This window comes from Trachypithecus francoisi, unplaced genomic scaffold, assembly GCF_009764315.1.
Source record: "Trachypithecus francoisi isolate TF-2019V2 unplaced genomic scaffold, Tfra_2.0 Lachesis_group10, whole genome shotgun sequence".
Classification (NCBI taxonomy): domain Eukaryota; kingdom Metazoa; phylum Chordata; class Mammalia; order Primates; family Cercopithecidae; genus Trachypithecus; species Trachypithecus francoisi.
This window is the reverse complement of record NW_022681455.1, coordinates 45697993-45721656: the sequence shown is the minus strand read 5'-3', so window position 1 is coordinate 45721656 and position 23664 is coordinate 45697993. Positions and strand designations below refer to the sequence as shown.

At 39.8% G+C, this 23664-nt stretch overlaps 1 protein-coding gene across 5 annotated transcripts in view; it reads right to left on the bottom strand.

The window, feature by feature from the left end:
• The window catches only part of RUNX2 (RUNX family transcription factor 2), a 242214-nt gene that overhangs the window by 130258 nt on the left and 88292 nt on the right, over positions 1-23664 (bottom strand). For all 5 annotated transcript variants that reach the window (XM_033217353.1, XM_033217354.1, XM_033217352.1 and 2 more), the window contains one exon: positions 22200-22361. In XM_033217353.1, coding sequence (XP_033073244.1) covers positions 22200-22361 — 162 coding nt within the window. The remainder of the gene's footprint in view (positions 1-22199; positions 22362-23664) is intronic.

Here is a 23664-nt window from a genome sequence, read left to right as displayed (position 1 = left end):
CTTTCTTATAAGTTTGCTGGGAGAGCAACAATTGCATGGTCACCTCTACTAGCCTTTTTTTTTTTTTTTTAATTTAACTTTTAAGTTCAAGGGTACATGTGCAGGTTTGTTACACAGATAAACTTGTGACTCGGGAGTTTGTCATACAGATTATTTCATCGTCCAGGTATTAAGCCTAGTACTCGTTAGTTATTTATCCTGATCCTCTCCATCCTCCCAGCCTCCACCATCCATATGTGTCCATGTGTTCTCAACATTCAAGCTCCCACGTATAAGTAAGAATATGCAGCAGTATTTGGTTTTCTGTTCCTGCATGAGTTTGCTAAGGATAATGGCCTCCAGCTCCATCTGTCTTCCTGCAAAGGACATGATCTCGTTCTTTTTTACAGCTGCATTCAACTAGTCTTTAAAAAATGGGAATGCTGTCCTATTTATCTTTAAACACACCATCGCTTTTCTCAGAGTTACATACAAAAAGTATTTAAATGTGTGTCTAAGGGAAAAATGATGGCAATAGCAGACTTGACCTAAATCTGCTAACTGCCTTTCCTACTTACTCTACCTGTGTGTACCTGCAAGGGTTCAGGTTAGTTGTGGAGCCACAGCTCCGCCCTGACTACCAGTTAGTTCTGCAGCGAGTCTCTTGCTCTCCTCTGTTCCCTGGCTTGCCCCCTTTACCCTATGAACAAAAACTGTTTCTGATGTTTTCAGTCCCAGCAAATCATCAAGTCCCACATCAACCTACCTCTCAAAACTCATCATGAAATGATAAGCCAACATCTCAGATTTTGCTTTTTAAGTTTTCACTGTTTTTACATACTTTTGGTTGTACCTTCACCAAGAGTCTGAGAGGTAGGCAGGATAGGCACTGATTGATAAGGAAGCTTCATCAGAGAAAGAAGGCACCGTCTGGAGGACACAGCTCATTAGTGCAGAGCTGAAATGAATGCATTGGGTTTCCAATTTGTGTTCTTTTTTTCTCCCAGTAGAGGTGCCTCATTAGCATCTACTACTTTTCATCCAAAGTCTTGACAGGAGGGCTGGGCGTGGTGGCTCAGGCATGTAATCCCAGCACTTTCGGAGGCCAACGCAGGCGGATCATTTCAGGTCAGGAGTTAGAGACCAGCCTGCCCAATATGGTGAAACCCCATCTCTACTACTAAAAATACAAAAATTAGCCAGGCGTGGTGGCGTGCACCTGTAGTCCCAGCTAATCGGGAGGCTGAGGCATGAGAATCGCTTGAACCTGGGAGGTGGAGGCTGCAGTGAGCCGAGACTGAACCACTACACTCCAGCCTGGACGACAGAGTGAGACTCTGTCTCAAAACAAAACAAAAAAAGGATGGTATTTCTTTAAAAACAGGGCATATTTCAGTTGATACTTTTAAAGCAATGACTGGTATGCCTTCTCGCATTGGATGTTTATATCCAGTGACATCAGGAACTAAACTACTACCTTTTATTTAACTGAAAAACTGACTTTGCAAAGAATGTCTTTCTCTTTGTTGCTAGGAATTAGCCCAAAACTATGTACAAGAGTCTTCCTGCTATCCTGAGACAATGCTCCTTATGTAACTTCCAAATCCAAATGCAGTGTTGTAGTAACTCGTTCCTCTGACAGTCGCAGCGTTTTTCCACTCAAGCCCTGCACACAGAATTAACTCAAAACTTCTGCAAGAAAAACGTCCCTTTTAGAGTTTGATTTGGCATCAGTTTCAAAGAGCTGTTTGTATATTTTAGAATATGTAGAATTTTCCTTTGATTGAAAACTCTCTTTTAACAATGGACAAGAGATGATTTCTCTTCTAAGTGATTTAAACAAAAACAAACACATCTTAGTTACATAGAGCCTTGTTCTCAAAGTGGTCTTTCTGAAAGAAATCAAACCCTACAGATTGTTAAGCATTTGGCAAAAGCCTTCAAATAGCCAAAGCCAAATAGCGAAATTTTCCTTGTTGTAGGAGATAAACAAATACTAGAGCAAATTTTTTAAAACATAGAACCTCCTTTCACTTTCTACTCTACTCGATAACATTCCCCTCTCAACACACACACACACACACACACACACACACACACCCCTTCAGAAGGGTTTCATCTTCAATGTTTATTCCTGGTGCTATAGTAATAAACTCGCCACAAATGGACATTTTCAACATCTGTTTGTGGCTGTTCCCAGACGTCTTGTATTTCTTTGGGACATGAAGCCCTCTGTCTCCCAAGTGTAAACAGACACACCTAATTATGTATTAAGGTGTCTGAGAGGAGCTACTTGTTTTGATGACCGTAAAAAAAAAAAAAAAAGAAGAAGAAGAAGAAGAGCCCGGTCTGCTTAGCTCGCTGTGGGATGTGGGATAAACACACAGTAGTCCAGTAGTAGCTCCTCAAACAGTGGAAGTTCTCTGCCTGCCAAGGACAAAATCCAAGTCCTATTTTTCTCAGCCTGAGAATCATGTCCACTGAGTCCACTCCAGATGTGGACCAAAACAGTCAATGACTGGGCAGGAGAGACAGTGCTGCCACAGATGCAGGGCCACATCTATTTACTCTTTTCATAAGGACTTAATTTTCGGGTGAAAAGAGGAAAGGTGCAGAGGAGGAAGAGGTCATTGGGGGTTCATTGTTTTTCTTCTTCTTCAGGTCACAATGGCCATGGATAGCAATTTTAATACAACGTCAGTAGCCTATGAGAAATGTAGCAGGAGAAAATAATTCTAGAGTGTTGAACTAGCAACTGGAGATGTGGGTTCTGGTCAGAGTGCTGTCCTTGCCTCGCAGGGTGATCATGGTGGAGTCCCTTTCCCTCCCCGACCCACACATTCTTCTTCAGTAAAATGAGGGGCGGGGACGAAATCATCTCTGTGGGTTTCCCGGCTCTAAAATTCTGATCCTGCTACATATTGGACAAGTCTGAGAATTCCAAAAATAGCTTCAAAAATTCTACTAGAAATACTGTCCTGTAAAGAATGGTCCCCATTCATTAAAAAGCAGTACTAGTTTTCAAAATAAGGTAATAAATCTATACATTCAATGTGAAAAAAAAAATCCAGGTTTTCTATGTACAAAATGTCAATTCAAAAATTTAGGATCTTTTCTAAAAATTAAAAAAAAATGTAATTGTTAACAACCATTCCCAACACAGGCCAAAAGAAAATGGGAACACTACTAGCTTTTTAAGAAAGTCTTTCATCCTTAAATTTAGCAGTAAAGGAAGTTAAAACTAACACTTCAGGCTCACATATTCGATGGGAGATATCATGTGAGTTATTTTTCTTTTTTTCTTCTAGATTATTTAAGCAAACTCTTTGATCTGAATTATCTCAAGTCAAAATAAATGATTTTTTGTATCAACCTTTCCAGCTCTCGCAGGGTAGAATATATTGCGCATAATTTAAGTAGCTTTAAATTTCCTTGCCCCACATATAAAAGCATATATTTTGAGGCTTTTTTTTTTTTTTTTTTAGACGGAATCGCACTCTGTTGCCAGACTGGAGTGCAATGGCACCATCTTGGCTCACCACAACCTCTGTCTCCTGGGTTCAAGCAATTCTCCTGCCTCAGCCTCCCGAGTAGCTGGGACTGCAGGTGCGTACCACCACGCCTGACTAATTTTTGTATTTTTAGTAGAGACGCAGTTTCACCATGTTGGCCAGGATGGTCTCGATCTCTCGACCTCGTGATCTGCCTGCCTTGGCCTCCCAAAGTGCTGGGATTACAGGCATGAGCCACCGCACCCAGCCTCTTTTGAGGTTTTAAGATTTCATTAATGTGTACATTTTAAATTTCTAGAATAAAATTTATGTTTTTACAAAATTGGGAGGTAGATTTTTCTGCTATTATTTCTGGTTAGGGATTTGGTCCACTTTACTTTATTTTGGGTTCTCTGATCTGCATCAAACCATGAATTTTGGCTACTTAGTAAGGATTAATGGTGTTATCCAGGTGTGGGCTGGAAAGACTAGTGATACAAATACTCCTCTTAGGATGATATCCAACAGGCCTTTGTAGCAAAGTCTGATTCTGATATGGAGACTCCTACAGCAGTGCAGAGTAGGGAAAAGCACATTATGTGGAGCTAAAAGACCTGGAATTGAGTTTTCACTCTCCATCCCTTTCAATTGATGACCCTGAACAAATCTCTGAATGTCTCTGAGCCCCAATTTCCTACTGGCAAACTACTGAGTGTAATAGTATTGATACTCCAATGCATTGTGACGATTAAATGAAATAATGCCTGTGAAAGTGCTTTCTATAGACGTAAAGCACTAAGTATTATTAATACTAAGTTTTGCTATGCATTTATTTTTACTCTCACCTTTGGACTTAGTTGTAAAATTCTTCCTATCTTCCCCTGCACTTAATTTGTATTAGGTTCTAACAGGATGTTCTTTATCTGTGAGCTTTAAGTACTTTCTGCCATCAGAAAAGAGCTATTACAGAGGACCCGATCGTCCTGCTTATTTTTAATTCCCTCACTCTCTGGAGTTCCTTAAGGAGAGCAGTAGAAGAGTTCAAGGTGCGCTCCTAAGATGCCTCCTCCTTCCTGAGAGTCCTCAGTTTGTCTGTACATAATCTGTTGCACCTGCCCCAGTCTCCACCTCTCCTGGATGACCAGCAGCATCCTCTGGAGACAGCAGCTTGATAGGCTGCCAGAGTCCACGTGTCATCTAACTGCACTGAGCCATGGGCCTCTTCATATGCAATATGATACTGTGGGGGGATGCAATAACCCTAACTCACAGATTGTACTTGTGCCTATCTCTTTGTTCTTCCTGTTTCCCTCAATGTTAACCCGTTGGTTACACTTGTTGGAACTTACTTGTCACATTTTTAGATAACTGAAGGGATTTACCTCCAATTCGCCTCTATATAACCTAAAGTGGTACTGCTTATTTGATTTTAATAAATTTTTACAAAGATTATTTTCGAACTTCTAACTAGACATTCTATAATTTGCAGTTTGAGATTTAACCTTTTTATTAAAATGGTGGTAGGAAGACCCCTGGGAGAGGTTCACTTTGGTGAAATAGTTTTTCTCTCTTAGGTACCAGGGATGTGGTCAAGTGCAGGAGGAGGCAACTTAGCCATCTGTAGAAGCTGTGGCTTTGCAAGTCCGAAGCTGACACCTCAAACACTAGCTTGCAAAGTCTGCAAATCGGCTGAAAGACAACCACATCTCCAGTTCCCTAGTTTTAAGGCACTTAAGCATCTAGTTACCTATCTCCTAGCCCACCTGCGCAGTGATTTTCACTATTATACCACAGTGTTGTTGTAGTGAAAAAAGATCAGTACCAATGCCTTAAGACTGGAGCGGGAGGGCATGAGTACAAGCAAGTCCAGCCACTCATCTGAAGAGGAGGGAAATTCATTATACACATGAGTATTGTCAGGACTCAGACCTCTTGGCTCATGGGCAGAAAGCACGCCTCTTTCCAATAAAGTACCCTACCAATTTTATTCCTTTTTAAAGTGACTGTTTTTTTTCCAGTGGCTGTTATCTGTTATCTGCTGCTTCTCACTCTAGTGAGAAAATTCACATTACATTTTTTCACCTCCATTCTCTTTTACTATACCCTTCTAAATGAAAAGGCCAGGGAGAAAGGTTAAAAACTAGGTTTGACAGCCAAAGCAGCAGCCAATCCATCACCTGAAGCTCCAATCTATGAAGTTTTTGGAGCTCTGAGAATTATTCTGGATTCCCCATGATGACACCCTTTGAATTGTATCTTCTATTGAGTCCTTGAGCTTCCAAAACTCAAAATAAATCCATCAAATACATTTTAGGTAGGTTTGGTCACTGGGAAATGTGCTCTCTGGGTCCTGATTTTATGACTCTCCTTTCCTTTAAAACAAACTAACAAATGGCTGTAATGGTTTTCAGTACATACACTTCCTCACTTCGGGATTCTAGAAAGAAAAGAAAGCCGTGTCCATGGAGAAATGGAATTTCATTACATTTTAAACAGGAAATATAAGAAAACCTGTTCATATCTGCATAAGATCTTGCAGCTAACTTCCAGAGCCCCAAATTTAGAGTTTCTTGAGGAGGAATCTCCTTTTAGGGCACGGTTGAAGGATCTGAGAATGGAGTAATAGCTTACTACAACTGTGATGCCAACAGACTTAACCTGTTTAAAGCCTTCTCCTTTAAGCTTGGCTTGTGGTTCTGAGATTCTGCTTAGAACATTTTCCTCATCCCTTATCAATTCAAATTCCTTGCTATTTAAGATAAGCCCCAATTTCTCAGTCCTCTGAAGAAGCTGTTCTGGGTACTGACTCCACAGGGAGGACAAGTGCTTGTGTCTCACCTGGACTGATTTTTCTCAATTGCTGGATATTAGCTCGCCAGCCTGAAGGAACTGCTAGCTCCGTTCCTAGGTATTTCTTCACTTCAGAGTTGTTGCCACACACTGCCCAGTGTGATCATCTAATGACTGCCTGCAAAGTTGGCCTGGTCACACCTGCATGCACAATGGTTTCCATTGAAGTGCATCTTTTTTTTTTCTTCCGAGACAAGTCTTCCTCTGTCACCCAGGCTGGAGTGCAGTGGCACGAGCTAGGCTCACTGCAACCTCTGCCTCCCAGGTTCACACAGTTCTCCTGCCTCAGCCTCCCCAGTAGCTGGGATTACAAGTGCGTGCCACCATACCTGATTAATTTTTGTATTATTAGTAGAGATGGTGTTTTGCTATGTTGGCCGGGCTAGTCTTGAACTCCTGACCTCAAATGATTCGCCTGCCTAGGTCTCCCAAAGTGCTGGGATTACAAGCTGGAGCCACTGTGCCCAACCTAAAGTGCATCTTAGAGGCAGAAGAAAGAACTGGTGCGTATGAAAGATACAGAAGATACATTTTGAGGATGAGAAGAATGTTGATATGGTTCGGCTGTGTCCCCATCCAAATTTCATCTTGCATTACAGCTCTCATAATCCCCACGTGCCACGGGAGGGACCTGGTGGAAGGTAACTGAATCACGGGGGCAGGTCTTTTCCGTACTGTTCTCAGGATAGTGAATAAGTCTCATGAGATCTGATGGTTTTATAAAGGGGAGTTCCCCTGCCCCTGTACACATTGTCTTGCCTGCCACCATATAAGATGTGACTTTCTCCTCTTTTGCCTTCTGCCATGATTGAGGCTTCCCCAGCCATGTGGAACTATGAATCCATTAAACCCATCTTTCTTTATAAATTACCCAGTTCTTGGGTATATATTTATTAGCAGCATGAGAAGAGACTAATACAAACATATAATGTTGTTTCAGTCCCCAAAATTCATCTCATCATTGTACATCATTGTACTAAAATCTGGGTTTGCATGGTGCCAAGGAAGGAAAGCTACTGGAAATCAGAAGATTAACAAAATGTGATTACAGAAAATTAATAATTTTCCGTCAAACAAAACATTTCAGATTTCAAAAATGGATTTCTGGCCTGAAATTTCCAGGTTGGTTGTTCTGTATTCATTTAATAAATCAAGTAACTCCTGAATTACCACTTCACTTACAGTGTATGAATAGTGTCTAAACATTAATTAAACCTGTATAAGATGCAATATTATTCCTTTTAAAGTCAACTAACAATTGGGAGAAAAGGTTAGTAAAGCATTTTGATGACACCAGCAAAATTCTCTCTCTACTCCAGTGTCTCTATCTCCACCACTTGCAGGTAAGCCCAAGCCACCGTCCTCTCACTAGGGTAACTGCCACAGCCTCCTAACCACACTCCTTCCCTCCTCCCTACCCCTGTTACAATTCTCCACCCAACAGCCAGACCCTGCTTAAAATCTGCCAAATGGCTTAACACTGCACATAACAGCAAATTCAAACCTCTGATCTTGACCTGTAGTGGCCCTGCATGACTTGGACCCAGCCTATCTCTCTAACTTCATTCATCGACACACTCCAGCCACTGAGCACTCCTCTGAAACACGCCACAGTCTTCCCACCACTGGGCCCTTGCACTAGCTTTTCCCACTGCCTAGAATGTCCTCCCTTCCTCCTGATCTTGACAGGGCTAACTCTTTTTTGTTATTTATATCTCAGCTTAAATACTGACTCCTCATCATATCACCCTATTTTACTTTTTTCATAGTACATACCCCTAGATAATATTTTATTATTTTCAATTGCCCACCCTTTGGTAGTAACAGCTAACATTTCTTGAGTGTCAGGCATTATTCTAAGGACTTTACATATATTAACTATCCTTTAGTCCTTGTGACAACCTATTAAAGCAAGTATTATTATTATTATTATATGGTCATTTAACCGATGGGGAAATTGAGTTTCAAACAAGCTGAGTTACCTCCCCACAGGCACAAACCTAGTAAGTAAAGAAGCCTGAATTTAGACCTGACTCCAAAGACTGTTTAATCATTATGCCATATGCCAATAGAAAAGTTCCAAGAGCCTTTCTGTCTTGTTCGTCAGAGTATCTCCAGTGGGTAGAATAGAGCTTAATAAATGAGTAAATTTAATGTTGGCAATAACTTGTGTTAATAAATATTTTTTTCATGTGATCACAAAACACTATGACAGCAATGTTTCATTAAGAGAAAGCTCATTATGATTCAGATCATATTTTCTTTAAATAGACCTAATTTCTTTAATATAGAAAGCCTGGTCCTGTGATTACATTTATTCTATTATTAACAGAATTCATCCGTTTTAGTAACCTTTAGCTTACAAGGTTCTCATTTCTCCAGTAAGATAAATTACCACTTATAAATGTGCCATTCTTATGTAAAGAGGGTTAACAAATAAATTAAATAAAACCACGCAAGGGTATGAGAGATGTCAATAAAATTCCTTAATTTTACATTAAATGTGGGATTTCAAAAACTGTCTATGGATTCTGACACACATGCACATATATAAGGCTTCACCTCAAAGACAGGTTCAGTTGTGGTCAGGTATCAAGATCTAAATGTACAGTTTTTTGGCATTAAATAATCTGATCTTACATTGCTTCTCATCAGAATCTCTTAACTGAACTATAAAACAAAACTTTTCCTGACATCTATCAGACTTGCCCCTGTTAATTTAGCTCTTCAATCAAATGCTATGTTAGCCTTTAGTGTTATTATTGATGGTGGTATTTAGTTTTCTTTTTTTTTGGAGACAGAGTCTCGCTCTGTCACCCAGGCTAGGGTACAGTGGTCACAGCTTACTGCAGCCTCAGCCTCCCTGGCTCAAGCAATCCTTCCACCTCAGTCTCCCAAGCAGCTGGGACTACAGGCATGCACCACTGCCCTGGCTAATTTTTGTATTTTCTGTAGAGACGGGGTTTCGCCATGTTGCTGAGGCTGGTCTCCAACTCCTGGACTCAAGCAAACGGCCCGCCTCAGTCTCCCAAAGCTAGGATTACAAACATGAGCCACAGCGCCCAGCCAGTATTTAGTTTTCTGATGTGATGATTACTAAATCTCTCCTGTAAGAAAACCTGCCCTTTCAGGACTTAATTTAGAATCACAGATATCAAAAGCTTTATGATGTACCTTGGGGAAAAACTAGCCCAACTAACTCAGTTCACGCTTGAAGAAACTAAGACCTAAAGTTAGTGACCTGCTCAAGAACTCAGAGGCACATCCGAAATTCAAAAGACAGGCTCCTCAATTCCCAGCCAAATCCTATTTCCAAAACACTGTCAATGATGCTATGAATGTTTAATCACCACTCTAGATGCTTGAGTCATTTTTTTCCCGATAAACCAAATCAATTCAACACAATTTTATTGAGCAACGGCTATTTTATCAGTGTTGAACTCAATTCTTCTTTGGGAGGCAAGACCCAATTCAAAAGTTTCAATCACCTGCTGGATTAAAGAGTTTGTGTGAGGTTTTACTAACCCTTCAAAGAGTATCTGTGGCACCTGCCAACTTCTAAGATTAGAGAACAACTTTAACTTTCTTTGTTAACTGCCCTGGGGGTCAAACTCTTTCCTTTTAGGTCAGTTCCTTTTCTTTTCCTTTAGGTCCGTTCTCTACTATATCTTTTGAGACTGAGTCTCACTCTGTCACCCAGGCTGGAGTGTGATTATGCAAACTTGGCTCACTGTAACCTCTGCCTCCCAGGTTCAAGCAATTCTCCTGCCTCAGCCTCCCTAGTAGCTGGGACTATAGGTGTGCACCACCACACCCAGCTGATTTTTATATTTTTAGTAGAGACGGGGTTTCACCATTTTGGCCAGGATGGTCTCAATCTCTTGACCTCATGATCCACCTACCTTGGCCTCTCAAAGTGCTGGAATTACAAGCGTGAGCCACCATGTCTGGCCTCTACCATATCTTTAAGCCACACTGAGAATGTACTGTTTTCCTAAGGTGTAGTTTGGGAGCTTACAAGTTTGTTTTCTTTAATGATGATACCATAACACTATTATCAGACTTTTTCCTCTTTTCCAAACCTGTTTTTATTTCCTTTGTAGTTCTTATTTAGAAAAGGTTCTTCTTAATTATGTATGGATTTATTGTAACCACATCAATGGGTTTATTTATTGATTTTTCATGAATCACTGCTCTCCTTGGCACAGGTCAGGGTGTGTTTGTAACCATCATTATATATGTTATTTTTATTCCATCAACTATAGCATTGTTACTAATCACCACAGACAGCTGGAATGGTGACCATTTTGGATACAGCATGAAACAGCAATAAGCTTTAGATACAAAAGCACGGGGCTTCTCCCAGTCTCCCATGCTTGGCTGCATAGTTACGGGTTGATCACTTAAGGTCACAGTCTGCAAAATACATGACATGTTTCTACTTAAAAAAATCATTTGAGTTATTTAGGAACAATGTTGCCTGTGCAGCATTTTATTTTTATTTACATTACTTTCGTGGATTTGAAATTCATTAATTTATTGAGTCACATCAAAAAAAATTTAGACAATTAATTAAATTTAAAAATTAGTCAAATGGGGTCCTAGATTCGCCTCAGACCAAGTTACTTAAATTCTGACCCAGTTCCATAAAATATGCCTTCCTGTTTGCATTTCAGGAAGACAAAAAAGAAATCTGAAAATGACTTTGAACTATCTGAAACAAAGTGTTGTCCACAAATGACTTTGAACAATTCAAATTAATGTTCTGTCATTTGCATTTAATCATATATTTTAATTAGAAAAAAGCTTTTTACTTGTTTAATTTTTTTTTTTTTTTTTTTTTTTGATGGAGTCTCGCTCTGTTGCTAGCTGGAGTGCAGTGGCATGATCTCGGCTCACTGCAACCTCTGACTCCCAGGTTCAAGGGATTCTCCTGCCTCAGCCTCCTGAGGAGCTGGGACTACAGGCGTGTGCTACCACGCCCAGCTAATTTTTGTAGTTTTAGTAGAGACAGGGTTTCATCATGTTGGCCAGGATGGTCTCAATCTCCTGACCTCATGATCCGCCTGCCTCGGCCTCCCAAAGTCCTGGGATTACAGGTATGAGCCACCACGCCCAGCCTAGCTATATCTTTTCCAAGATTCCCCTTATAACTATTTCTACATGTTAACAAACCTAAGAGCTAATTTAAAATAATCATGCAGGCCAGGCACAGTGGCTCACATCTGTAATCCCAGCACTTTGGGAGGCCGAGACAGGTAGATCACCTGAGGTCAGGAGTTTGAGACCAGCCTGGCCAACATGGTGAAACCCCGTCTCTACTAATAATACAACAATTAGCCAGGCGTTGTGGCAGGTGTCTATAATCCCAGCTACTAGGAAGGCTGAGTCAGAGGAATCACTTGAACTCAGGAGGCGGAGGTTGCAGTGAGCCGAGATCGCACCACTACACTCCAGCCTGGGCAACAAGAGCAAAACTCTGTCTCAAAAAAATAATAAAATAATAATAATCATGCAGTTCCTCTGTCGCCTTTCTATCTTTTCTACCGACAGTGATCAGTTAATGTTTCCTGAGAAATCAATGCTCAATGAAGTAACCAAACAATATTAAGACATAGGGATGTCAGTGATTCTATTTTTCCTGAAAAAGTATTACCTTGGCTGATATTTATTAATATCACAAATAATAGACCTGTCAAGACTATTTGTATATTCATTCTAAATGTAATCAGTTAGTGAATTCATGCATATGGGGATGTATATGCTAAAGCAGAGCTAACAACGTTGTTTTATTTTATCAGAGTTGGCATATTACATAAGATATTGCCTGGTGAGACCATATATGCACTTACGAAATATGAAATAAAGGTAAATGGAAATTGTCTTAGTCTCCTATAGAATCTTACTTCTAGATCTATTAGCCAATTTCTAATAATAGTCACAGCATAAGAACCCTGAAGCATGCAGCACTGATTCCTGGGTAGACTTTTCTACTGAATGCTAGTACTTCCCACGACATTATGCGTGCAGAGCATCGGAGTAGGAGTTAGAGATAGAAAGGGATTAGAAGGCCTGGCCCTGGGCCAATGGGAGTCTTCAATCTAGCAGGAGCTCTGGAGAGATAGCAAAGGATTAGAAGACTAGGCCCCTGACTTAGGGGAGCTTTCAGTCTAGCTGGGAAGAGACAAGATCCTCCATGTCCTTGTCACATCTTAAGGAACATGAAGCCACACACATCAAACATACATCATTTTTAAAAGTTGAAAATGTAATTGTTGAAGCAATTCAAAGTGAAAATATAATCTGAGCTGAATGGGATTGATTTTTTTTTTGAATTTCCTAAAGGAGATGGCTTTAAGTTGGTTATGGATGTGAATTATTATAATAGAGCAAAGGAACAAAAGAGATCTCCTTTCCTAAAATCCTGAGCATTCTTTGCATATTTTTGGCATCTACATGGGCTAGTACCATAATGTAACCATCACATTTACTTTATGTTGTATCCTAAATGAGACTGAAAGCTTCTGGAAGGCAGAGACTATGTCTTCTATTTCTTTTTTTACTCCTCACCTGTGTAAGCACATTTTAAGTATTTGCCAAATATTTGTTGAGCTGACTTGAAATGACCGAAATGAATGAAAGAAAAGCATTCCAAACAGGAAGGAATACCAGGGACTACTAATATATTGGATGACATTATTAAAATCTAAAATGTGCTAGACAGGCAGAAATTATTACCTGAATTAAATAAGGTAAAACCTAACAGGGATAACTGTAAAGTATCATATTTGGATCTACAAAAACACAGCTCTAAAAATAAATAATTGGAGAAATGCAGATTGACAAAAGTGGCAAATAGGAGAAAACAGTGTAACGTGGTCACCAAAAGAACAAAGGCCACTTGAGTCTGTACTACCAGAGGCTGAGAAGAGAGGAATAGTTTAGTTCTGGGTACGAGGCATTAAGACGGACACTAATGAACAGTGTTCGAGACTGCTGACCAGACCAGTAGGATGACCTGCAATCATACTCTACAGAAAGGGTTAAAAAAACAGCAGAGGTGGGGAACACAGGAAAAATTCAGCCTGAAGAAGATAAGACTATGAGAAATGATAGTTGTCAAAACCCTATCTTTTGCTTTGTTCTAGAGGAATAGCTGTGCTTCAGTTTACAGATTAGTGAATATAATTTCTATCATTTTCTCAGAAAAGAGCTCTGACACTTTATTACATGATGGCTATAATTAATGTCAGACTCTAAAGTAGAAATCAAAAATTCTATTTGATCATTTGGTTTCAAGCTGGACCTAAAATATGTTTTGGCATTGTTACTAACTGTTAGCAGCAAGTTCTGGAAACAGATACAGTCTTGATATGTGTTCTAAATATGAAACACATTGCAAAAAGACTTGGAGATAAAAATATATACTGCTTATGCACACTCTTACTGCGCTATTTCCTGTCCTTATCAGCAATGAAAGTTTCTCTTGTTTTGCCCTTTCTTTGTTGTTCCAGGTGAACAAAATCTTTTTTCTTCCTTTTTTTCTCCTACATATCTATCTTCCTCTTTTTTTATCTTCTTTGCCACTAATACTTGTTTCATTAAACATTCCTAAGCACCTACCATGTGCCAAAAACTGTGCTAAGTTATAAGGATTCAAGAATATGCAAAACATAGCCACTATCCTTAAGAAGCTTATAAAAGGAGAATGGCTTGCAATTAAATGTTTATGCTAAAGGACAATATGGGCCGGACATGTGGGGGCACACCTGTAATCCCAGCACTTTGGGAGGCCAAGGCAGGTAGATCACCTGAGGTCAGGAGTTCAAGATCAGCCTGGCTAACATAGAGAAATTCGTCTCTACTAACACTACAAAAATTAGCTGAGTGTGGTGGTGCATGCCTGTAATCCCAGCTACTATGGAGGCTAAGGCAGGAGAATCCTGTGAACCCGGGAGGCGGAGGCTGTAGTGAGCTGAGATCACACCACTGCACTCCAGCCTGGGCAACAGAGCGAGACTCTGTCTCACATAAAAAGAAAAAAAAAAAAGATATGTACACATTAGAGGTGTGTCCAAAGCACAGAAATGACATACAAATAGGTGTAGATGAGACAGTGATTCACTTTGAAGAAAGTGGTGTTTGGGAAAGGGATGCCCAAGAGGGACCAACAAGGCCCTGCCCACCAGTGCAAAGAAATGGCTGACACGGAAGTGGGAAACAGCGCAGCACACTTAAGGAATGCCAGGCGTTTTTAAGAGAAAAGGCCCCCCTTTACCTAGGAGAGTCAAATATTTTAGGAGGCAACTAAGCAGTCACATAACTGGATTGTTATTTTTAACTAGGTATGTTCTATATTTGAACCGGTATGCATGACCACCAAAAAGTAGATGTTCAGGAATTTGTCTATGGGCAAGATTAGGAAAAAAAGATTTAATTTAAAAAATGCACCCAAGATATGGAAAACCATTTGGTGACAACTGCTGTAATAGAAAACATGCTTCTCCAGCAAGAAATGTGTGAAATGCTTTCTAATAAGAAAGATCACTGACAGTCAGCAACAAAAGGAAAATGGAAGATAGAAGAGTATCCTCAGGTTCAGGCAGAGCACCCTTGATGATTTTAAAAATATAATAGCATCCGGTCGGGTGCAGTGGCTCACACCTGTAATCCCAGCACTTTGGGAGGCTGAGGCAGGTGGATCGCCTGTGGTCAGGAGTTCGAGACCAGTCTGGCCAACATGGTGAAACCCCGTCACTACTAAAAATACAAAAAATTAGCTGGACGTGGTGGTGGGTGCCTGTAACCCCAGCCTGTAATCAGGAGGGTGAGGCAAGAGAATCGCTTGAATCCAGGAGGCGGAGGTTGCCATGAGCCGAGATCATGCCATTTTGCACTCCAGCCGGGGCAACAAGAGCAAAACTCCATCTCAAAAAAAAAATACATATATATATATATATATATATATATATATATATATATATATATAATGGCATCCTTCCAATGGAATGCATTTCAGGGGTAGAATGAAATGCATTATTACTCAGCCATAAAAAGACATGGAGGAACCTTAAATGCATACTACCAAGTGAAAGAAGCCAGTCTGTAAAAGCTACTTACTTATTGTATGATTCCAACTATATGACACTGGAAAAGGCAAAACTATAGAGATAGTAAAAAAAAAAATCTGTGGTTGCCAGGGGCTAAGGAAAAGAGAAGGGAAAGAGAGATGAACAGGTGGTATACAGGGGATTTTTAGGGTAATGAAACTACTCCTTATGATTCTGTAATGGTGGATACATGGCATTATGATGAAACCCATAGAACTGCACAACACAAAGAGTGAGCCCTGTGTAAACTATGGATGTTATTTCATAACAATGTATCAATATTGGTTCATCAATTACATCAAACATCACACAAATGCAAGATGTAAATAATAGGAGAAAGTGGGAGATGGTGGGAGGAGAATATAAGAAACTATATATCCTGCTCAATTTTTCTGTAAACTTAAAATAGCTCAAAAGAATAAAGTATTAATTTTAAGACATATACATAAAAGTAATAATGTTGCATGCATTTCTACTCTTTTGAAGATAATTATGCGACCTCCTTTTTCCACTAGCATTTATCTGGTAAGGCAAACTTTCTTTACTGAAAGTCCTAAGAACATCAAATCCCTAAACAGATAGCATCTTACTCCTTGCAGAGCCTCTGAGATGTGTGATTCAGCAATTTCTAGTAATTCATTAACACAGGGCCACTGAGGCACAATAAATTAACTGTATCTGAGAATGATACAGACTCTTTAGTGACAATGAAATGAAAACTCAGGTGTCCTAAGTTAAACTGCACCCCCACCCCCGCCAGACCCCAGTGCACTACAGAAGCCATTGTATCTATCGTTAGAAAATTAATACTTTGGGTGAAATGAGGTTCATACACTCAACTTTTCTTTGATTGAAAGGAGATTTCAGCAAATCTTTCAATAAAATGTACAACCACGTGTTTGCCATCCTGCAAAACATGACTCCTTTCATTACTAAATCTTTTCCCTGTGTGTGGTTGGTTGTACATGTGTCAGAAATAAATCCCCACAAAAACAACTGAGAAAAACCATGTATAAAATCAGAGTCAAACCATGTACACAGGTTTAATTCTGAGCTTCAGTATCTCAGATACTAAAATATCTGAGTGTAGCTACAAATAACAGTAATTAGTCATACAACCAAGCTTAGTCAACTTTGTGAGTTGGACCAACTATTATCTCCAACTGATCTAGCAGGAATGAAAATCACTTCTTTGGGCCTCAGCAGCAGGAAATCAAAAATTAGAGTAAATGGAGGTCTAGGTAAGATTAGAACACCATCTGCTATGTCAAAAGATAGGCTATTTTTAGGGAAAGCAAGATGAATTTCAACTTATGGAATGCACAAGTAATCCATTCAATCAGTGGTGATATAATGAAGAATACTGAACATTCAATTGTTGACACAGGGTTTGCCTTTGTTTAGGGTCCATAAAATTTAATAACTTCCCCACTCTGTGGCTTTAAACGGAGAACTTCTTCAAAATAAGAGTTACTCCTATTAAACTTAATTATTTGCCCTTGGCTGCTGTGGCAGAGTATGTCTACCAAACAGGTGGCTCTTAATAAAGGAATGGTTCTGTAGTAAAAAGTAGATGCTCTAGTGTTTTATTATGGTTGCTTTAACTTTCTGGTTTATTAGTATTAATTGCTGAAGTTTTCCTTTTAACCTTTCTTAAGGCATTCCTCCCTCCTGTGAGTTAAGAGCTGCTCTGCTAAAATAAATGTTCACATATAATTGGCACATTACGAAGCTGCTGGTTTCAAGAACTTGACTTGGGGAACTTGATAGAAACTTGGTTATAAGGGACATTTTAAAATGAACTACATCAAACTCTACTGGGTTTGAATCCTCCTGACAGACCTTGAGTAATCAAATGGGGTTTTCCCACTGGCAATTTCTAGATTTTGTAGTAGTGATAAAATAATTTTTAATAATTTTGTTATTACACTAATGCTTATTCTCCTGACCTTGGAATATTATAGTTTAGCAACTGAAAGTCATAAAATTGGAGACATCTTCAATAGTCCTGTGCAGTTGAGTAAGTGGAAAGTGTTAATATTTACATATTCTGAAATAAGAGATTCAAGACTATTTTCCCAAGCAGAAGAAAAAAATAATCTTACAGAAAGATTAGCTCTGTCCTATCTTAACAACAACAACAAATAAAAACCCCATAAATGCAGAGAAAAGTCTTTCATACAATCTATAGTGGCAAGCAGGGAGAGGTGGCTTATGTCTGTAATCCCAGCACTTTGGGAGGCCAAGGCAAGAGGATCACTTGAGGCCAGGAGTTCGAGACTAGCCCAGGCAACATAGTGAGATCCTGTCCCTACAAAAAATATTGACCTGGCAAGGTGGTACATGCCTTTAGTCCCAGCTACTCAGGAGGCTGAGATGGGGGAACTGTTTAGGCTCAGGAATTCAAGGCTGCAGTGAGCTATGATCACGCCTCTCCATCCCATCCTGGGCAACAGAGCAAGCTCCTGTCTCTTAAAAAAAAAAAAAAATCTGTAGCGACCTCTTTCAGAGTAACTGAGGCAGCCAACATCTATGAATAAGATGCATCTTACCTGTGCATCTTTAACTAACATATCCTAAGTCTCTAAAAAAAACCTCCAGAAAGCATCAGAAAGCTATAAATCCCTTCTACCTCATGCATGCCAAAGAGTGGTACAGACTTAGGTTAATCTAAGCTACGTCACTCAAATGAGTGGGATAGTGGAGGAGTTATTTGCAGTGAAGAAAAAAAGCCTGTGTAGGCTCTCTAGGAGACTCATACACTGACCCACGAGTCCAACAATCAACCTCAATAAAGAGTTGTGCTTCTTTCCACAGCAGGATAATTGTATAAAATACATTTTGAAAGTCAGCAATTATTTATTTACAGAGTATTTTGTAATGACTTCCAGAAATGTAATTATAATCTTTGTGTCAAGCCTCGTAAGTGCTTTGAAGATCAAAACCGCCATGGGTGATAAGACTGCAATTATAAAGACATGCAGTGGTTCGGGACATGTAAGGCGTGCTGGTCCTTGCCTTGTCACACCTTGCCCTTGACTAGAATCAATGAGAAATAACTTTGGCCACCTCTGTGTAGTGAATCATCTTTTAGAAACATGTAGGATAAAGTGAGATAATGTATAAAATCACCTGGGGATAGAAGTACCACTTAAATAAGGATTATTATATGATGAGGCCATACTTATCAAAGTAAGTATGGTAGGGAAGGAGGTGGCTTCTGCACTGTAACATCGCTAGACCGATTTCTGAGACTAGTGCTGACTTTTACAATTCAACTGAATATGATTCAAACTCATTACCATAATGTACACCTGTTAGTTGATCACATGGCAATAACTTCTCATTCAATTATAAACTTATACGTGCTCTTGTTGTTCCATTACAATATTTAAGGCTACCTAATGTTAAGGAAATATTTCCTGAATCATTGTGTTGTACCTCTGAACTTGAAGACATCTAGTATTACACCTCTCTCTGCAGTAAAGATTGTAGGTAACATATCTTTATCATTTTATCTAATTTTTTAATACCTTGCTTCCAAAAATGGTCTGAGGAAAACTAAGGACTATCTCATATAATATCACTGTGATTATTGTCATTTATTAACTTCTAGAATTGTAGCTATGCTTGAAAATTACTCAGAAGAAAGGATACTAATAAAGAAAGGTGAAATACTGGATTCTCTGAGGGTCTTTAGGTAGATTAAATCATGGTCTTTCTTTAGAATGGTCTTTTAGGAGAAAACAGAATTTCTTTAGGAATAGTTCTTTCTGGCGAATCTTTCTGGTTGTTTTTATTCCTATGATCCCTTGGAACACAGCATTAGCATGCCTAGTTAATTTAGGTATAACTCAGCACTTTCTATTGTCTGACATAATTGAATCATTGTTTTCTCTTAATGCCTTATTGACTTTTTTGTGAACGGTTCCCAATTGCTTTTTGCTCTGTAAATGTTTATTTTAAATCTACAGAATAATAATAATAATGGGAAACATCTGAGTAGTTCTAGGTGCTAGGTACTGCATTAAGTGCTTTGTGAATGCCATGTGAGTATTAACTTATTTAAATGTTTAGATAATCTAAGGGCTTTGTTTTAAATACGCTCTGTGGTGATCCATTTTGTGAAGGAAAAGTTCCCTTTAAAAGTTTAGATTTTTATCTAATCTAATTTGACTCACTTAACAAGACTTGCCTGCAAATTACATATGGATATACAATTTTTACAAAACAATTTTAGCTTCATAACATCAGCTACAATCTATTTGGCACATATGTAGGAGCCTCTAGGTCATGGACTTAGACACTGGCTTTAGATGTTGAGAGGAATCATAAGCTATACATTGTCTAACTTGGTACCTGGGAACTTATGAGACAGGCTTCCCCAAGAAGACGCCCAGGACTAGTCCCCAGGGAATTAGAAATGGTACACACTCCGATGACATGGTCCCTGAGTCCACCAGGCAGCGCTTGGGTGTGCAGGCACAGTCCCGCAGCCCAGGGCAAGGTCAGGTAAGTCAGTGCTCCTCCAGTTCCCTGACAGTCCACGTCTAGTTGTTTCTTCCTGTTTCCCTACCTACATGCTGACAAGAGGGATTTTCTGTTCTCTTTACTGTTTATACAGAACCTCCCACCCTGGCACCATGTTACTTTACCAGTAACAACTCCAGAAATGTTAAGGGTTGGAGGAAAAAACTGGACTAAACTCAGTATAAACCAGTTTAAACCAGAGGCTCACTCCTACCTTTGGCCTAAGATAGATATATGGCTGGAAAATTAACCAGTTTCTGCTCCTGCCTCCTTCTCTGTGAAATGGGAAAGGTACTGTTTTGTGGAAATGCTTTAAGTAACCCTCAGTAAAGTAACTTGAAATAATCTGGCTGTTTTCCATTACACATGTACATGATAAACAATGATGACTACTCGTTTATGCAGCATTTTTCCGATGTCATTTTCAATGGCTTTCCTGATGAACTCACAGGAATATACCTCAGTAGGAAACTGCTGTAGGTAAGTGTCTCTAATGCTAACATTACTCCTTGAGGTTTTTTTCCTCTAGGTACTGCTAGAGAAAAAAATAGCAAAAATCTGCTTCAGCCACAGTGGGTTGGGCAGATGGAAGCCCCAGGAGACCCCAAACAGAAGCAAGTTTGCATAAGTCTATTCTGTCAAAGTGTCCTTTTGGCCCTATGTAAAACAAAACAGACTCTCAGTATGAAATGTAGAAGGAATAACCAGAACTAACTTAACACCATCAACACTGTGCCTTTAATCCCACATCAGCCTTCGTTATCCCCACTGTGCCTTACTCATCCTTTCCCGTTATCTTTAATTAATGTTTGCCTAAAGGCGACGGTGATTCCAGGCAAGGGAAATGATAACTAAAATTCTATACTCTATACAATTTCCCAATACATATTATGTGATTCGTAAAAATGATAACAGCAGTCACAATGAAAAGTGGTAACATGGTTTCCCAAAAAACCTTGCAGTTCTCCCTCCACCCCTCTTCTTTCCCTACTCACCCCCATGGGAGTCCATCTGCTGCAGAAAATGTGAGGCACTAGGACCAGAGAGCCCTTTCCTGCTATTTGCTTGAGAAACAAAGCCTTCCCTCCTCCCAAGTTGAAAGAAATAAAGGAGTCTGAACTAATCAAAACCCGCAAGCCTGCTGGTGGAGCTTCAGCTTGTCAGTGATGCAACTCAGCGGAGTGAGTAACGGCTTCGAGCTTTGCAGAAAATGAGAGAGGGAGAGAAACAGACAGAAACACAAAGAGAAAGAAAGAAAGGCATTAACCTGGCCAGGAGTCAAAACAGGTGCAGGGGCCCGAACGCTGAGAAGAGTATCTGGCAAACGTGGGATCCAATGGGGTGTGTGCCTCTGTGGACGTACGTCATTGAGTGGGGACAATGTTGGCAGCTCATATGTCAGGGTGGACCAAGAGGTTTCTTTTCTTATTCACGGGACTCATACAGTCAGCTAAGGGCCTTTAACTTTTCTCTACTTGCAGTTGGGAGTCTTCGTGAACACCTTCTGGCTCTCTGTGATGAATTCTCCAGGATAGAGGGGCAGCCAGGTCATTTGTCACACACACTCCCCCCATGGGCCACACATTTCTGTAGTGCCTTTGAAACAGAGGAATTGTGAGCACTGGGCTGCCGGGCTGCAAGTGACAGCAGCACACATTATGCTTCACAGAAAGGCTGCCTCCTTCTTGAGTTAGCCACTCAGAGGCCACGCATTGCCTTTTAAGACTCTTCCAGGCCTCACGGCACTTCAAATGACTAGTTTCTGACAAAGATCCTAAGTTTGCAGGTGCTCTCTCTTGGAACTGACTAGCTTGGACTCCTGGGACTTACAAGCCTTTAGGAATGGAGGGCTGTGCCATCAATCTGGTTTATAGGCAGATGTTAGGAAAAGAAAGGAACACAAGCAGAGGAAGGCCTGGCATAAGACCCTCAGGAAAAGGCCCTAGTTATGAGACAGTGCCCACCAAATGAGATACAATTCAGCAGGACACTAACTGGGCGGCATTAAATACCATCTTAAAAGTATGCCATCTCTGGCAGATTTTCAGTCTCTTGACTTAAAATGTTCGAGTGTTTGATAACCCCATAATTCAGGAGATTTAATTTGCCACTTGTCATTCCCTTGCCCACATGTCTCTAATAGAGAGTCACTGTGAGCATGGATGACACAGGCTCAGCCCATCCCACTCCCCCCGACCCCTATGCGGGGATGGATTTTTAGTTAAAGCGCGGTCTTTACCTGAAATGCGCCTAGGCACATCGGTGATGGCAGGAAGCCCAGTGCCCCGTGTGGAAGACAGCGGGGTGGTAGAGTGGATGGACGGGGACGTCATCTGGCTCAGGTAGGAGGGGTAAGACTGGTCATAGGACCACGGCGGGGAAGACTGTGCCTGCCTGGGGTCTGGGAAAAAGAAGAAGAAAAATCTTTAGAATAGCAACCACTGCAGCCTTAGAAACATGCAACCCAAATCTTAGAAAGGAAAAGGCAGAAAAAGAGAGAGAGAAAAAAAATGGCTTATATATACAAAATAAATAAGGAATGGCTATTTATCTCTTATAACCCCATCCTTTCAAGCCTTGAATAGCACAAAGCTTTCTAGACTTTGAGTCTCAAGGAAAGCAACAAAATGGATGATGCATAAGGACTATTTGTCTCTCTCTTCTAAATATTTCTATTTGGAAAGTCTAATAGTCATTTAGAAAACAATCTGCTTTGGTTTTCTTTACAAAGTAGAATTACATTTACTTTCTGTATTCTCTAAAATTCCTCCAGTGAACATGGATAACTTTTTTTTAAGTTAGAATATTTTCTGAACAATATACTTGGTTAAAAAATATGCAGATTGTGCCTTTCCCTGCTGCATATCCAGCTACTTACTATCTTTCAGACATGCTTTTTGGTTTTAAAGTGAATGACTCCAGGATTTCATCTCAGGGCACTTTCTTTTCAGGCAGGTCAATGGAATGGCCCTTTCTAGCATGGGGTGAAGGGAATAACGGCAGGAATGAGAATGGAGGGGCAGCACGTAAGATGAACAGGAAGGAGGGGAGCCAGTTACGTTACTCTCATGCTAAAGCTAAACCAGAAAATAAACCGGAAGAAAAAGACAAAATTCAATTTCAAAGTCAACTACCATTAAGAACTGAAAAGTCTCATCACCAGCCAGTTTCAATGCTAAGCACAATAGTTTCTGACAGTAAGAAAATGGCCCAAAACAGGAGAACAGGGAAACGTTTTTAATCCCATTGGAATCTGTTTAAAAGATGTCACATGTCTGGAATTTGGCCTACTGTTACCTACAGTCACTGTAATAATAAAACTAATGAGCAGTCAGCTGGTTAGGGTTAATTACTGAATATCAACAATATTTTTTGATGTATCTCTAGTAATTTCTTGGAGGTACAAACTCAAGGCCACATAGATTTATTAAAAAATCTTTTGCTTACATACAGAAAAAAAGGTAAATGTGCTGTGTTTCCAAAGCAAAAAAAGTATGTATTTCAAACTCTTTTGATCTTACTTGAGGGCTAATCAAACAAAATCATAAGCAAATTTCTCAACACGTTTTTATGCTAATTTTTAAATTATGTTAATTTTTAAAATTCTAATAGACCAGACTATTCACACGATAGCTTGGTATCTTAGAATATGCATGGATTTTGGAATGTTCAGAATTAGGTCCAAGTTCTGAGACTTCTAGTTT